Source organism: Pogona vitticeps, chromosome 2 (assembly GCF_051106095.1).
Source record: "Pogona vitticeps strain Pit_001003342236 chromosome 2, PviZW2.1, whole genome shotgun sequence".
Lineage (NCBI taxonomy): Eukaryota > Metazoa > Chordata > Lepidosauria > Squamata > Agamidae > Pogona > Pogona vitticeps.
Window position 1 is genome coordinate 185,992,365 of NC_135784.1, and position 17,465 is coordinate 186,009,829.

Genomic DNA, 17,465 nt, shown 5'->3' on the forward strand with positions numbered 1-17,465 from the left:
AACATCTAGGCTTATGAAGAAAGAGGGAACAATTTTCCCCATCACAAGTGGGAAGCAACTAAGCCCACCCAAATCAGCCTACTTTTCCTTTTGTCTTTTCAGAGTCAAAAGCTAGGGCTGCCTGTCAGCTTTTTTAGTTGACTGGGAAAGTTTCCTGGGATAATAAGCACACAGGTTTGTCTCTTCCCCTTGTGATTAAATAGCGAGTGAAGAAAAGTAAGGATGCTGCCCTTGTCCCTCATGAATACAAATTTGCCGTGCTTGTGGCTCTGTGTTTAATGCCCTGAATGTGGCTCTGAGTTACCACTGCATCCCTTGCCTGAATGATGGAAAAATGGCAGAAGGAATGGTGAGAAACAGCACTACACAAAGTGGGGCAAATGTCTGTTCTGTCTTGTCACACTGTTTGGCATATGCCAGCCGCAAAGCAAGACACAGGCAGTGGTGAAGAGGTGGAAAGTGGCCAGTGGTTGTTCTCAGAGGTGTGCTTGTGGCAATCCCATCTTGAACGTCCACCTTAGATGTTCCCTTGCTTCACACAGCAGGAACCAGAAATGCCTTCACCCACCCGCTAGCGTAATGGCAACACGAGGCTCTTTACAAGACCCAACTTTCACTTGAATCTGCATATAAAATCTACCACCTCAGATTCTGCTTATGTATCTCTCTGTTGTTGTTGTTGTTGTTGTTGTTGTTGTTGTTGTTGTTGTTGTTGTTGTTGTTGTTGTTGTTGTTGTTGTTGTTGTTGTTTAAGCTTGGCTTAAAGAATACTCCATTTTTACATAAATTACAAGTATATGGCATTATTTATGGTACTCAACTTATTCATCACTGATCATACTCATGTTTTATATACTCTTTCTAAAAACAATGAATATTGAATAACACTTTTAAGTATTAAAGACATCAGTGTACCTTTCTCTCCTCACACACGCACTGTCTTCTTAAATAAGAGCAGGTCTCATTCAAGTAAACATGAAAATAAGCTCCTTGGCTTGTTTACTTGCAAGTAAGGCCCACTCAGCACAATTAGACTTACTACTGAATAAACACATATGGTTACATCTGGACTATTGCATTCTCTAGTTTAGTATTTCCAAGAACAGGTGTTCCTAGATTCCCAGGACAGCTTTGGTTAGGACTCCTTCTCATGTTTTCTTTGACCGGTGGATTGGTTCTCTTCCAGGAAGCCAAGTGACTATATTGCAGCCATCATATTGCTCAGCTCCCTTGTCGTCCGGCGTCAGCGTCACCCACTCCACCATTTGGATTGGCTCTACTACCTGACAGCTGACGGCCGCCGCTTTCGCGATGCTTGTGACACTGTCCACCATTTCACAGCCAACGTGATCCAGCAGCGACGTCTGGCACTTAATCAACTGGGACATGATGCCTGGCTCAAATCAAAGCAGGGCAAAACTGTGGACTTCATTGATGTCCTTTTGCTGGCAAAGGTGCTTTGTACAAGAGTGGCAAGGACAGGGAGGGAGGGGGTGGCTTCTAGGTTTGGGCCAGAAATCCTCCATGGGAACATGCTTTGTTAGACTGTCACCAACTTGTGCAGAAAGCTTGGTAAATGCCATTGACTCTGCATAAGGCAGAACCTCTGGACTTCAGGGAAGGCTATGCCCGTGATAAGTGACATAGAGTAGGGGTCCTCAATCCCCGGTCCATGGCCCGGTGTCGGTCTGTGGCCTTTGCAGGACTAGGCCGTGGAGACAGGTCTCCTGCCCCCCCACTTCCTCCCCACACACATGCACGGTTGCTCTGCTCACCCACGAGTGCGCCATGCCCATCCGCACATGCGCAAGCGTGCCACACCCACCCACAAGCGCGGGGGGTGCCCTGCTTACCTGCGCTGGACCCGCCCCCCAACTGGTCCGCAGTTCAGAAAAGGTTGGGGACCACTGGTAGAGGACCCGGGGGTTGCAGTGGAGTAAAAGCAGAAGCTGTGTGAGAATCTGGTCCATTAAAAAGGTGCTGATCGCCATTGATAGATGCCAGAGAGTTGTAGCAAATATCTGGCTTTGTGCTTGCAGGATGAAGATGGACAACATTTGGCTGATGAAGACATTGCTGCTGAGGCAGATACCTTCATGTTTGAGGGTAAGGCACCTGGTTTGGATGAGGGCAGTCACTGTCCCTCATGACTACTGACATGTCAACCATGGCCACAGAGAGATGAGCGATTGGATGAGACTAGCATCATGGAAGCTGGAGATAGATGCTGCTGCTCAATCTAGGCTATCATCAGTGCAAAGAAGGAGGAAGAAAACTGTGCTCCTCTGTCCAGTTTTTGCAATTCCTGTTATAGCCACATTCCTTTTAACCTGGGAATGTTTCAACATGGGCTTAGATTCTGTTTTGATACCTTCTGAGCAATCACAGAAATAACAGTTCTGATGTATTATTAAAAGACAAGTTCCCCATTCTTTAGTAACACAGATCCATGAGTGAGCATAATTGATCCATAACTGATTTTTATGGAATTTGATGAGATTTTCTGATTTTCCTAAAAGTTGAAAATTATAAATTCCAACAGGAAAAAAAAGAGGCAGCTATGTGTGTGCAAAAGGTAGATACATATTTCAGTTGCAGAATGTGATATTATAGGTGAAAATAAAATAAAAAGTAAAAGTAAAAAAACACAAAAATATGGTGTCACCTTAAAAGCTAATTTTTAAATATATTATTTCATATAATTTCATATATGTATAATATATTTCACATACATACATACATACATACATACATACATACATACATACATACATACATACATACATACATACATACATACATAATTTATATAATATGAGCTTTCATGGACAAATCCACTTCGTCAGACAGAATGTGATATTGTGGTTCATAAAAGTAGCACAAGATGGATAGAGTGACCTTTAAGTACTGTGGTTCCAGTGGGGATCGAGATGAGGAAGCAGGTATTCTGCACACCTCTTCTATGTAACTCTTCTTTCTCTCTCTCTCTCTCTCTCTCTCCCACTCCAGGCCATGACACTACAGCTAGCGGCTTGTCCTGGGTGCTGTACAATCTAGCTCGACACCCCAAATATCAAGACCAGTGCCGGGAGGAGATCAGGGATCTGTTGCAGGGCCGGGATGTGGAGGAGATTGAATGGTGATGGACTGGGGCAATGAAGAGGGCTGGAAGTTGGAAATAATCCTAGTTATAAGGGATTAATATTTTTCCATGAGCATACAGAGGTGTACACTGGACAATATAAGCTAAGAGAGAGCTTGGTAAAGTTAAATAATTAATTGAGTTTGGGTTTTTTCCCCCCAAAAAACTCCTTGAATCTTCCAACCATCTTCATGGAGTGCTGACTAGGAGATTCTGGGAGTTATTATCCAAACAAGTAATTTCTCCAAGCTCTCCTCTATGTATTTCAGTTTTACCTAATGAAAGATGAGCCTGTACGACCTGATCTGTTACCTGGTTCATGTCAGTTCTGCATTTATTTAATCATATGTTCATGAAGCACAACGCCTGCCTCACTGCATGAATATTTTTTAACAGCCTGGATCCTCCAATCAAATTAAGGCTGTTGCCCATTCCCCTTTCATCTTCACAACCACCTTGTATGGTAGATCTGTCTTAAGGCTCCGTTCTCCTGCCCTGCCCGCTGTTAGGGAGCAGGGCCCCCAGCGTGCTGACTTCCTGAGACCAACCACACTAATACCGCTGTGCCCTGCAGTCATGACAAACAGAAAGTCTGAGGTTGTTTCTCCTTTCTCTCCTCAGGGAAGACCTCTCCCGGATGCCCTTCACCACCATGTGTATTAAAGAGAGCTTGCGCCTCCACCCACCAGTCACAGTCATTTCTCGACGCTGCACTGAGGATATAAAGCTACCTGATGGGCGGGTTATCCCCAAAGGTATCAGTCCCTCCGGAAAGGACCAGGATGCATCCCATACAGTGTGATGTCATTTCCCCCTTCCCTGGTAGCTGAAGAGGCTGGTCCCTCTTTTTTATACCCTAAGAGCATCAAGCAGCAGCCTCAGGCAGAAGGTCCTTCTGCAATACTGTGATGCTTTTCCACGCTTAGGATATAAGTTAAAGTTTCTAGCTGTCCTCAGAAGTCTTAAGAAAGTTGATTTTTTTCTCTTTTTATACTAGTAGTACTTTAATGTATGTAATTACATCTCTTTTTCTTTGTAAACATTTTTCTGCACATTCTTTCACTCCAGATTAATTGTATATCATCATATTGATAGCAATTCACATCTTATCTTTCCTCCAATTAGCGCCGAGCTGTCTTTCACACCTCTTTATCCTCACAACAAGCTTGAGAGGTAGGTCAGATGGAGAGGCTGGCCCCAAATCACTCAAGGAGTTTTATGGCTCACTGTCAGGTAGAGCACCTATCCAGTCAGATATCACCTCTCAAAGTCATGTTTGGGGGGGAAAATAAAGGAAAAATATATTCTTAGTAAGCACGATTGTGGTTCTAAAAGTGATCACAAGACTTTTTTTAAAAAAAAAAACTTGTATCAAGGTCCTGACTGAACATTTTAGGAGACCTGTGGATGCTGGTCCTTTACCCACTTCTCTTTTTGGTAAAATACCAAAAAGTATCAGACGTGACATCATTCCTGCAGTCTTTTCCTTGTCCTGCCACTCCGTGTTATTGGCTGTCACTTGAAAGAGCAGAGAAATGCAAACATTCATTACTCTTTCATCCACAGGGAACATTTGTCTCATCAGTATCTTCGGAACCCATCACAATCCTGTGGTCTGGCCAGACCCTGAGGTATTGCTTTCTGTTCTTCAGGATTTAAAGTGTCTTTCCACTCCTCTTGCGAGCACTGGAGTCACAGCACTGTAGGAATTGTTATAGGCTCCTCTCTTCTCCTAAAGCAGTGTTGACACATAACTTGATGTGCTGTTTATTTTATTTCTAAATTTATATTGTGCTTTGTGTTCACCGAGAATCCCAAAGCAGCCAATAAGATGTCTATTTATACAAAATAGTTCAGGTATATCAAACACAATGAAAAGATAGGATGAGGAACAACAAGAACCCTTATACAGCCCCCCCAATAGTAGGGAAGGAGGGGAATGTTTTTGGATGTTGTAAGATAAGAAATCTCTGTAAACAGCTCAATATCTGTTGGATACTGAGCTGTGCAACTCAGGATGTGACTACATGGTAGGGAAAATAAAGTTTGATCTGCTGTGTATTTGCAGTCTATTAAATTGAGTTTACCTGCATGAATCGCTATAGCTATCCAGATGACAGTTTCCAAGACTCAGCAGGTCAAAGGCAGAGATGTGTCCTAAGGTGCTAACAAGGTGCTAACTGACAATTTCTGCCTCTCCCTTTTGGTTATTTAATTCTCCTGAGCACCCTAGCAATGGTGTGTTCCAGCACTGAATTAAAACCATTTTGTTCTTAAAATAAAGTGTATAGAGACTAGAGGCACCGAGTTTAGAGGAACTGGCACCCCCACAAGTGCCCCTTTGTATTGGAGTAGCCAATCATTTTGGGCAGAAAGTGGGGGGGAAAGCCAAGTCAAACTGATCAGAACAAATAAAGCAACCTCTGCCAGCTGAAGAGAAAAAAAGACCATTCACCGCTTAAAAAACAATTCCACCATTGGTTTCTCCATGAACTTTATGCTGTGTTTGAATTCAGATCTTTGTATGGCCAACCCAATGTAAACTACAGGGTAAATGGCCAGTGAAGTCAACCTCATCAGTGTACAACAGACGAATCTATGGAAATTTCTTAACTTGAGGCAATTCCTGTTGAAAAGTTAACACTGATTAACTGTGAAACAGGATTTCAGCTGTTGACTCACAAGACTGCATTGAATACAATTGTTTCGTTGCTGTTTATTGGTTCATATTTTTTGCCAATCATTTTGTTTTGTGCCTTGTGTGTTGAATTTCAGAACAGCAAGATGTAAAATTTACAGTGTAAATGCAAGGTCTAGGTTATTATTTCTTGTAGTTTGGCTGGTTTCCTCTAGTCTGGAGTACTGTAACTATGGAGTTTGCCCCCCAAAATCTTCATCTGAGCAAGCGTTTATACTTAAAGATACCATGAAACAACAAGCTACAACCATAGGTGAACAACAAATCACAAGCAGCTCATTGGGAGCTCAGTCAGAAACGTCTTGTTTTTTCTGTCTGCCTGGAAGTGCAGTAAGAAAGGAAGGTGCTATGCACTGGGCAGTGAGTAAAAGATGGACTGAGAGATCTGTCTGACTTGGTGGATCACCAAGGGCAAATCTCTGCCCCTCCCCTGCAGTCTCAAAGAGAAGGTAAGAAAACGTCCCCTTGGGGCAAGATTCATGTGACATCTTGCTTTCACCTCAAATAGAAGAAGAATTGGCTTTATGGCTTTACAAGAACCTTGATTCTTGTTTCAGAAGTAGATTTCTTTTGCTATGCAAATTCAAGGCCATGTGCCCATGCCCTGAATTGCTAGATCGTTCTTCCTTTCATCCGTTGCCTGCTGAGTGCTTTTGCCTGGAAGCATCTACACCGGCCCCTTTGTTGTGAGCAGTGTAGACCTGCCGGAGCCCATCAAGCTATGTGTCAATACCACTTTAGGACAAGAGAGGAATCTATAACAGCCCCTGCAGTGTTGGGACTTCGGTGCTCACCAGAGGAGTAGTTCAAACAGGGCTGCATGAGCTTGGAGGGAGAAGTGATATCCCATTTGGTATGATCCTCGCATTTATTAAGCTGCTTCTTGATCCCAGGAATTCAAACTGGAAGGAGCCTTGGCTTTCACAACTGCAAGGCTGAATTTTAGTTCATTCCCAGTGATTATATGGGCTAAAGGTTCCCCTTGACATTTAGTCCACTTGTGTCCGACTCTAGGGCGCGGTGCTCATCCCCGTCTCCAAGCCGTAAAGCCGGCGTTTGTCCAAAGACAATTTCTGTGGTCACCTGGCCAGTGCAACTAGACATGGAATGTCATTACCTTCCCACTGAGGTGGTGCCTGTTTATCTACTCACATTTTTACATGCTTTCAAACGGCTAGGTTGGCGGGAGCTGGGACAAGCGACAGGAGCTCACTCCGTCTCGTGGATTCGATCTTATGACTGCTGGTCTTCTGACATTGCAGTACAGAGGCTTCTGTGGTCTAACCTGCAGCACCACCACGTCCCTTATTATTACATGGGCTAGGAATGGACTAAAGGAGAGCACACCAACCCACACTAAAAAAAGTAGCAGCCCCTGTCAAGGGCTTTAAAAGGTGCAAGGTGGGGTGCCCTGGGAGCAAATCGGTCCGCTTGTTGTGTGGTTGCCGGGGGAAAAAGCAAACCAATCCACCCCTGCAATGCACTAAACAATGGGACGACTGTGCCTGTCTGAATAAATCCAAAGTGGGAAGTTTCTTTTTGTGTAGCTTCCATGGCGTTTCACAAATGAAATACTTGTCATAGTACTTTCCTTTCACGTACCTATCACGGTAATATTTTGCTGTTCAGTTCCTCTCCGCCTGGTACCGAGATATTCCAGCCCGCTGACATTTTTGTAAATGCAGCCAATCCTTGCCAACTGTTCTTATTCTTATAGGTCTATAATCCATACCGCTTTGATCCTGCGAACTTGAAGCAGCAGTCTCCCTTGGCCTTTGTGCCCTTCTCAGCAGGACCAAGGTACGCAAGAACCCATGCGCCTCCCCGACTCTGATAGAGACCATTCTTAACTTCTTAGCCCTTTAGTATGGTGACCTACATTGCTTTCCTTTAAAAAAAAAACTGCAGCTATACACACTGCATGCTGTTCCAGGGTTGTACTTCTGAAGAACATTTGTGCAGTTAAAAAATTATTTATTTACACTTAGTTTTCTTCCCTTTACGAAAGATATTGCCTGCAACTCCCATTGTTGTCCTTCCTAAATTTATTGACAGTGTTTAAAAAAGGTTGTATGAAGTTTGTCAGTTTTATGATAAGGGTAGTAATGCCACACAAATCTAATACGACATTTTCAACATAGATACTATTAGGGCAAACAAATAAAAAACATTTGTGCCTGAAAATGTCATCACAACACAGCAGCAACTATGCTCCACAGTAAAAACAGGTTCTTGAAGCTAGTTAGAAATTCTGCTAACTATACCAAGAAGAAAAAATGTTGAGCTTCAAGGAAGGAAGGCTATCCCAATTATTCATCGCAGAGAAGTTGAATACTGCACACCAGACTTCAAGCAGGCAGCTGCAAAGTATGAGTTCTCAGCTTTTCTAAGTTTGAGATTAAGTAGGCACAAAATATAGGTCATAATATTGATATTGATCAATGGTTACGAATATGGCAAAATAATATAACGCTCACAAAATCGGTTAATTTTAAGGAGAACATATACAAGATGTTTTATAGGTGGCATATGACTCCAGAAAAATTGTCAAAGATGTATACAGATGTATCAAATGTCTGCTGGAAATGTGAAGCACATGTGGGAAGCTATTATCATATGTGGTGGACTTGTAGAGTAGCGAAACAATATTGGATAGGAGTGCATACTGTGTTACAGCAAATATTGCTTTGTTAGGTTCCATTAAGCCCGGAACTGTTTTTATTGAATATGATACCAGATAATATAGATAAAGCAAAGAAGTGTATATTTATATATATAGTCACCGCAGCCAGAATTCTTTATGCCAAAAATTGGAAAAGTCCAGTGGTACCGAAAAAAGAAGATCTTATGGAGAAGATAAGGGAAACGGCAGAAATGGACATCCTATCAGAAGTGATGAAGGACTGTCCCTTACAAAAGGCAATTGAAAGATGGGACTTATTTTACAAATGGTTAGAGTCACTAGACAATGCTTGAATAACAAGAGCAAAATGTGAACTAAAATCTGGAAGGCAGAAAATAGTAGAAAAGCAGAATTTGAATTTTGATATTGCAATATGAATAGAATAGATGCTAGCATATTTTGTTTCTTCTTGCCTTCACAACCCCAACCCCTTTTTCCCCTCATACCCCATATTACCTTCTGTACCCCATACCTTAACCCAAGTTATTAAAACAATTCAAAAAATAAAAAAAACATGTACACACACAGTAATGACAAGCTCATATCATTATCCAGTTGTGAGTACTCCTGAAAAGCAATCTTGTACGACAGAGCCTTATGCTGAGAATCATGTGGCCTAGCCCTATAGGACATGTGATTTGGCAAGCCCCCAGTTGCCACGCTGCAAAAAGAAAATTGAACACAAAATGGAGAACTCTATCCTCAGCAGCCTCTAGGGCAGTGGTCCCCAACCTTGGGCCTCCAGAGGTTCTTGGACTTCAACTCTCAGAAATTCTGGCCAACAGAGTTGGTGGTGAAGGCTTCTGGGAGTTGTAGTCCAAGAACATCTGGAGGCCCAAGGTTGGGGACCCCTGCGTCTAGGGGACACCGTTTTCTGTTTTCATGATATTTCAGGCATCCTCCCTCCATGTTCTTGAAGGCATAAAATAGCCTCCCTACAGTGTGTAGTCACACAAGTTCACCGGTTGCCCACACGTACTCCAGATTCAGAGCTAGAAGATGCGAGGTGGCCTTCCTTTAGGACTCATCTTCCCTTGAGACTAATAGCCAGCCTTGTCTGTTCCTCCTCCAAAGCTTCTCTTCTTAGTAAAACATCAGGCCAACCTTATCTCTTCTTCATGCTGAGGTGTTGGGAAGGAATGTTTTGCCTCACTAAAACTGGCCCCTCTCTCCCCCTTGCAGGAACTGCATTGGGCAGAACTTCGCCATGTCAGAGCTGAAGGTGACCCTAGCCCTGACGTTGCTGCGATTTGTTGTACGGCTAGATGAGAGCCAGCCGGTGCGGCGTAAACCAGAACTAATCCTGCGGGCAGAGAATGGGTTGCAACTGCAGGTGGAGCCACTGCGTGCCACGCCTTGATGAGGAGCCACGTGGTCACAAACACCTGTGCCTTGAAATTTCTGATCATTCCAATCATTTCTGGAATGTGCAGAGAGATATGGTGGTCAGAAAAGCTCTCTGGGTCAAGTGAATAGGAGAAAAGGGCTATATTGCGTCCGCATCAACTGTTCTTCCACCATGATGTCTTCTTTGCCATTCTGTCTTGGCATTATGAAACACAAAAAGAGATATTGTGAGATTAAAGCATGACATACTTTGACCACCATATGTGGTTTGACATCGTTTTATGTCGTGATTGTACTCGCTATGTAGTGGTAGCCTGAGGTCTCCAGTCTAACTGTGAGCCTCTGTTTTCTGTCTTGAAAAGGAACACTTAAGGGAAATAGACCAAAACATGTTTTTGCCTCATCTCCCCCTCCACCCAGTGATTCTTCCAAGTTAAACATTTGACTATATAAAAAGAATATTAATGATCCCAAAGATTTTTCTTAAATATGGCTGTCTTGGCATGATGACAAGGTTCCCCTTAAAAGACTTTGGCTCTATCAGAAGATCAAGATGCCAAAGGGGTAGCTCACAATTTTTATATCATGTGCAAATTCTAAAGATAATTCTTGTCTGTGAAAATAAAAACAGGCTGCTTTCTTAGGAGCTACAGTAATTTGGGGGGTTTCTGTATGACCCGAGGTATAAGCAAAATGCATGCAATGGACTCTGTAGCCAACAGGGTAACTGACTGTAATACGTTTTACAATATTGTGCATTGTACTAAATGGACAAAAACCCAAGTTCACAAAATGCAGACTTCTTCTGACAAATTTCATAGTCTTCTGATGAGGTTGAATTTTTCTGGAAGGCCAGTCAGGTTTTATACTGCTAATAATGATTTATTTCCCTAGCATAATAAGGATTTATTTCTCTAACTACAATTAGATTTCTAGCATTGGATTTTGCTGTAGGTTTTTTTACACCACGAGTAAAAAGGGGGTACTTGGAACAGGTACAGATAGATATTTCATTGTGACATGATGTGGCATGCTGATCTCATATGAGAAGATGTCTAAGAAAAAAATTAACTAATAATATGGGCTTTCCCCTTCACGGCTTGCTGCCTTGTCGTGGCAAAGGGGCCTGAGTACTTCAGAGAAGCTATGGGCTATGCTGTGCAGGGACGGACAGGTCATTGTGGAGAGTTCTGACTAAACACAATCCAGCTGGAGCAGGAACTGGCAAGCCACTCCAATATGAAAAGACAAGAAAACTCCATGGACAGAAACAAAAGGCTGAAAGATATGATTCTGTAAGATGAGCCCCTCAGGTCAGAAGGCATCCAACATGCTACTGAGGAAGAGTGGAGGACAAGTACAAGTAGCTCCAGAGCTAATGAAGTAGTTGGGACAAAGCCGAAAGGATGCTCAGCTGCGGACGTGCCTGGAAGTGAAAGGAAAGTCCGATGCTGCAAAGAAAATACTGCATAGGAACCTGGAATGTAAGATCTATGAACCTTAGTAAGCTGGATGTGGTCAAACAGGAGATGGCAAGAATAAACATTGACATCTTGGGCATCAGTGAACTAAAATGGATGGGAATGGGAGAATTCAATTCAGACGATTATCATATCTACTATTGTGCATGGGACGTGGTGGCACTGTGGGTTAAACCGCAGAAGCCTGTGCTGCAGGGTCAGAAGACCAAGCAGTCGTAAGATCGAATCCACGTGACGGAATGAGCGCTCGTCGCTTGTCCCAGCTCCCGCCAACCTAGTGGTTGGAAAGCATGCAAATGCAAGTAGATAAATAGGGAACACCTCGGTGGGAAGGTAACAGCGTTCCGTGTCTAAGTCGCACTGGCGATGTGACCATGGAAGATTGTCTTTGGACAAAACGCTGGCTTTATGGCTTGGAAACGGGGATGAGCACCGCCCCCTAGAGTCGAACACGACTGGACAAAAATTGTCAAGGGGAACTTTGACCTTTACCTTTACTATTGTGCATAAGAATCCCATAGAAGAAATGGAGTAGCCCTCATAGTCAATAAAAGAGTATGAAAAGCTGTACTAGATATAATCTCAAAAATGATAGAATGATTTCAATACAAATCCAAGGCAGACCTTTCAGCATCAGAGTAATCCAAGTTTATGCACCAACCACCAATGCTGAAGAGGCTGAAATTGACCAGTTCTATGAAGACTTACAACACCTTCTAGAACTGACACCAAAGATACATGTTCTTCTCATTATAGGGGACTGGAATGCTAAAGTAGGGAGTCAAGAGATAAAAGGAACAACAAGGTCTTGGAGTTCAAAATGAAGTAGGACAAAGGCTAATAGAGTTTTGTCAAGAGAACAAGCTGGTCATCACAAACACTCTTTTCCAACAACACAAGAGATGACTCTACACATGGACATCACCAGATGGACAATACCAAAATCAGATTGATTATATTCTCTGCAGCCAAAGATGGAGAAGCTCTATACAGTCAGCAAAAACAAGACCTAGAGCTGATTGTGGCTCTGATCATCAGCTTCTTATAGCAAAACTCAAGCTTAAACAGAAGAAAGTAGGAAAAACCATTGGGCTACTCAGGTATAATCTAAACCAAATCCTGTGTGAACAGCCAGTGGAAGTGAAGAACAGATTTAAGGAACTCGATTTAGTGAACAGAGTGCCTGAAGAACTATAGATGGGTCCACGGGGGTCATGAACAGTCGGACACAACTTAACAACTAAACAACAACAAAAATACGGGTTTTGGAAATTAAAAAGAGGAAGACCAAAAAATGTATGTTTGTTCCAAAACCTCACAAGTATTGGGGCCAGATATAAATTCAAGACAGAAATCTCAACTTCCGCTGCCAGACCTGGTGAGAATATAGAATTCAGCTTAGAAAGTTCAGTTTTGAAAGAATCCATGAAGCATGCGATTCAATGGTTGAGCAACATCCCAAATACATTCACAGAGGCCATAGGGACTGTAGTAGAAGCTGGGAGGCAGAGGCACTGAGGCTAAACTCAGCTAGATCTTGGCTTACATCTCCCAGGGGAGGCATGTAGACTGAGATCAGAACTGGAAGGGACCCTACGGATCATCAAGTGCATCCCCTGTCAAGGAAGCACAGAGGGGAATTGAACTCTCAACCTCTGGTTCCACAGCCAGATGCCTTCAACCACTGATCTATCCAGCAATTCCCATAGATAGTGAGGCCCAGTGCCATGCAGGAAGCATCTTTGCCTCCAAGGGGCATTGAATACCACTTAGTCTGCTTCCCAGTACAGTTAACATGCTCACGAAGAGGTAAATATGGAGAGCTAGGTGTGGGCGGGAAAAATGTCCCTCTAAGACTGCAGTCTTTAATAAGGAGGCGGAGGAGCCTGGAAAGGGTACACTGGGTAGAAGTGTGAAAGAGATCCCTTGTGGCTGTGCACATATTGCAGAAGACATATTGTCTGGCGACGGAGTTGCTTGCAATACAGTACTTGGGACTGAAATTTCCCTATTTCTTGCAAGTTTCCTGTCTCTGGCCAGACTGCTTGCTGGACCTTCATCCTTTCTGCTAGGGAATGTGGAGCAGCAACATCTGACCCAAAGCGAACAGTTACCAACCATGTTTGTCCTCAGATTAGGGGCAAGCAATTACAGCACCTAGCTGTGGGTAATAAACAAGAACCTGCAGTGTATTGGAGTATGGGTCTCATGTCTCAAAATAATTTTTATACTGGTCCAGCTGTCACCTGGACTAACAAGGACCATGTCAAGATCTAAAAATTGGGCCACAGTCAAAAAGTCAGCTACTGTCTCCCTGTGAAACATATGCTACCATCCAGCAGAAACACAGTAATACTATCAGTGACGGCCAGTGCCATCAGGTGAGCTCAGATGTGAAGCAACCTTGCCTGCCAGGAACTCATGCTGGACCAAGATATTAAGCCAGGAGCTCCAAAAAAGGCCGCTCCAGAACACGAGTAAGGGATACATAAGAGTACAGTAGGACACAAGAAATAGTCAGAAAAAAGATGAGGAGGAGATTGGGCACCTAGAATATTAATCACTGTCAAGACCTAGAAAAACCAGGGTGGAGGTCAAGGCTATGTGCACCAGCAATTATGATGTTGCCGTGAGTGACTCCATTTTTTGTTCCACCGAATGACCCAGGAGATGTAGGCTCTTGGCTGCTCATGACCCCCTCCTCATGAATGTTCTGATAGATAAGGATGCTGCTGAATGCACTGATTAATAATACTGGATAGAACTAGCTTCTGCTTTTCTTTTTTTAACTTTTTGCTTGCTTGTAGCCTTGAACAACTGCTGGCTTTTGTTGATAAGGTAGTCATGGAAATGTATCTTCTGCAGCAAACAAAAAGGTATACAGGTTTAGGTGAAAAAAAATCCTTTAAACACGCTGAGCCCACTTGCAAGTGAATAAAATGGACTCTCTTGACCCCTGAGGTTTTGGTGCTTTATTTTGACAGATGAGCCACTTAATTGGCAACAATGAGAAAGGAGTACAACATAATAATTTGCTAAAGTGAGTACCCCAAGGGTTTGATATTGCCTAGCCCTCGATAATTAAGTAGAATCCTAGAATCATGGAGTTGGAAGGAGCTTCTAAGGCCATTGAGTCCAACCCTCTGCTCAGTGCAGGAATCCAAATCAAAATATATCTGACAGAAAACTGGGGCAGCTTAATTTTCTCCAGAGTTCCTCCAGCTTTGGAGCACTCTCCGCCTCCTTGCTTAGTCCAATAATTTTACTTTTCCCTGACAACGATTTAATTGGTGCCAACTCTACTTGAGTCCAATGTACTCTTCTGGGGCTCCTCCTCCTCGTTAAAAGATCACAGAGTGTTAAAAGGACAGCTCTTTGGCATGGAACTTAGCACCCCATCGTTTAAAAGCAAACAATTTAGCAACCTTTTACCTTCTCAAATGATTTAGTTGAATGAGTCTTGAAGAGAATTTCAGCATTTGAGGGGAAAATATCTATCTCAAATGCAGGTAATTTATCCTACTCTTGAAATGTAGGAATAATTAGGTAATTGTGGCTTCCTGTAAGAATTTATTCTGTTGATTTTTTTCTTTTTTAAAATTAAAACACATTTATACAAATGTGTTTTTAAACATGCCCTGCACAGAGTTTGGAGACAGGTTGTATAAGGAACACATTAAAATTAAATTAATTACTTGTTGAACAATACCATCAATCTGATTTGGGTCCAACAGGAAAAAAGCTGGCTTCACTTCATCCATGGATAATATTTTTAAAATGATATTGTTTGTCTGGAGTAAAACCATAAAGTAGGAGTCTGTGAAGGGTGAAGCCAGGATGAATAGCATAAACCTTCTCTTAAAGTTCTCTGTAGACATGAAAAGACTAAAGGTTTCCCCCTTGACATTTTTAGTCCAGTCGTGTCCGACTCTAGGGGACGGTGCTCATCCCGTTTTCAAGCCGTAGAGCCAGCGCTTGTCTGAAGACAGTTTCCATTGTCATTTGGCCAGCGCGACTTAGAGCCGGAACACTGCTTACCTTCCCACCGAGATGGTACCTATTTATCTACTTCCATTTACATGCTTTTGAACTGCTAGGTTGGCGAGGAGCTGGAACAAAGCGACGAGCAGGCCTAGTTGAACTGGTCCTCCCATGGATATCTGAAAATTTGAAATGACCATGAAAAAGTGAAAAACAATACCTGTTGGTGGAAGAATTTTTTAAAAAAAAATTGCAGAAGCTGTGTATGCATATTGTTATACTGTACTCGTGAATTTCAAACTCACAGAATTTAGCTACTTTTGAATCCAGTTCATTATTGCCATCCCTATGGTGGCTGCAGATTGGCTGGACTGAAGGAAATTAAATAAATATATGAAATGAACACGAAAAGAAGTGGGTTACCTGGAGCAGTTTTGTAGTTACAAAATGAAAAACAGCCACTCTGTTTTGCTTTTACATGTTTATTAATAATTTATTCATTACATGTACAATGCTGTGAAGTAGGCATCCTTCAGTCTTGAGAGACTATGGTAACGTGCTCTGGAGGTCTTGGAACAGCGTCTAGTGTGGCTGAGAAGGCCAATTCGAGAGTGACAATCCCTTCAACACTGAAGACAAATACAATCTGTCCCCTGTTCAGCTCCCTGATTTTGCTGGCTTTGGGACTGCCTCTTTGCAGTTCATTTATTAATTTATAATGTGATAATTTATTCATTACACGTACAATGCGCCTTTCCACTAAAAAGTAGTGTTGCATAACAAGAAAAACGAATTAAAACAATCATTGTGGCTTCCGTTGTTATGCGTTAGCCTTGCATGGTGCTATAGGCCTCTTCATTTTCTGCACATGTAAGTTCCCAATCACTAATGACTTCATTTAATTTCTGTCAGCAGATATCAAGCACCCTTGACATTTAGTCCAGTCGTGTCCGACTCTAGGGTGCGGTGCTCATCCCCGTCTCCAAGCCGTAGAGCCAGCGTTTGTCCGTAGACAGTTTCTGTGATCACGTGGCCAGTGTGACTAGACACAGAAGGCCATTATCTTCCCACTGTGGTGGTACCTGTGATTAGGGTTCGTTGGAAGTCTGGAGCAGTTCCTCCTTTTTGGCAGGAAATCACCACTGAGCCTCTTTTGAAAGATCAACAGGTTTATTTGCTTTAACACTTGGTGATTCCACAACAACTTCTATAGCATCAAAACAACTAATTGTCCATAATGTGATGATGAAAATTCCAACTGTAAATTAGGAAAGTTTATTGAGGGGCTGATCCAAACTGCTCCTAGTCTGTAGGCTTCCCCAATGGAAGCACTCCACACCGCGCATATCGTGCTACAACAAGGATGTCTGGCCCAGTCTCCCTCTTGCAGGGTTGACTGAAGGTGGGACCCGGTCTGATTACCTTCCTCCAATGACCTTGTCCTCGGGGAAAGACCACAACTGTCTATTCTTGCAGCTCTGTTACTAATCCTTTCTCCTTCTTTATCTCCGGGTCTGGCAATAATCCTCCAACCTTTAAGTTAGGAAAGTCCTCCAATAACCCGTGCGTTTTCCCATATCTGAGCTCGCCGTCTTTAGTTTCTCTCTTCCTTTCCTCCTCCCTCGTTGTCGCCGTTCTCTGTATACTGAAAACTCTCCTCCCTTTATGATCTTTTATATTCTGTTCCCACACTGCCAATTAACTCCTCCTCCTTTTCCCCTTTTCCTTCCTCTACCAAACAGATGTTGACCTTTTCCTCTTTCCCCTTTGATTCTTTTCCTTCTCTTTCTTCCACCATCAATTCTTCCCTTTCTATTACTTCTCTCCCGTATCTCTCCCTCTTTCTCCAACATCTCTATTTGAGGGGATGGCTCACTCTGTTCTTTCTCTTTTTTCCTATCTCTCCTTCACAGTACTTATTTATCTACTCGCATTTACATGCTTTTGAACTGCTAGGTTGGCAGGAGCTGGGACAGGCGAGGGGAGCTCACTCCATCGCCTGGATTCGATCTTACGACGGCTCGTCTTCTGACCTTGCAGCTCGTCTTCTGACCTTGCGGTTTAACCTGCAGCGCCACCACATCCCACACGATATCAAGTACGGTTGGCACCAATTAAATACTTGTGTCAGTG

The 17,465-nt window shown here is 42.9% G+C and overlaps 1 protein-coding gene across 2 annotated transcripts in view; it reads left to right on the forward strand.

Moving 5' to 3' along the window:
* LOC110078023 (ultra-long-chain fatty acid omega-hydroxylase) overlaps positions 1–10,130 on the forward strand; it is a 29,662-nt gene extending 19,532 nt beyond the window's left edge. For both annotated transcript variants that reach the window (XM_020791721.3, XM_020791722.3), the window contains exons 7-13: positions 1,187–1,454; positions 2,040–2,106; positions 3,010–3,139; positions 3,764–3,897; positions 4,709–4,773; positions 7,558–7,640; positions 9,706–10,130. In XM_020791721.3, coding sequence (XP_020647380.3) covers positions 1,187–1,454; positions 2,040–2,106; positions 3,010–3,139; positions 3,764–3,897; positions 4,709–4,773; positions 7,558–7,640; positions 9,706–9,883 — 925 coding nt within the window. In that variant the 3' untranslated portion in view covers positions 9,884–10,130. The remainder of the gene's footprint in view (positions 1–1,186; positions 1,455–2,039; positions 2,107–3,009; positions 3,140–3,763; positions 3,898–4,708; positions 4,774–7,557; positions 7,641–9,705) is intronic.
* The last annotated feature ends 7,335 nt before the right edge of the window (positions 10,131–17,465 follow it).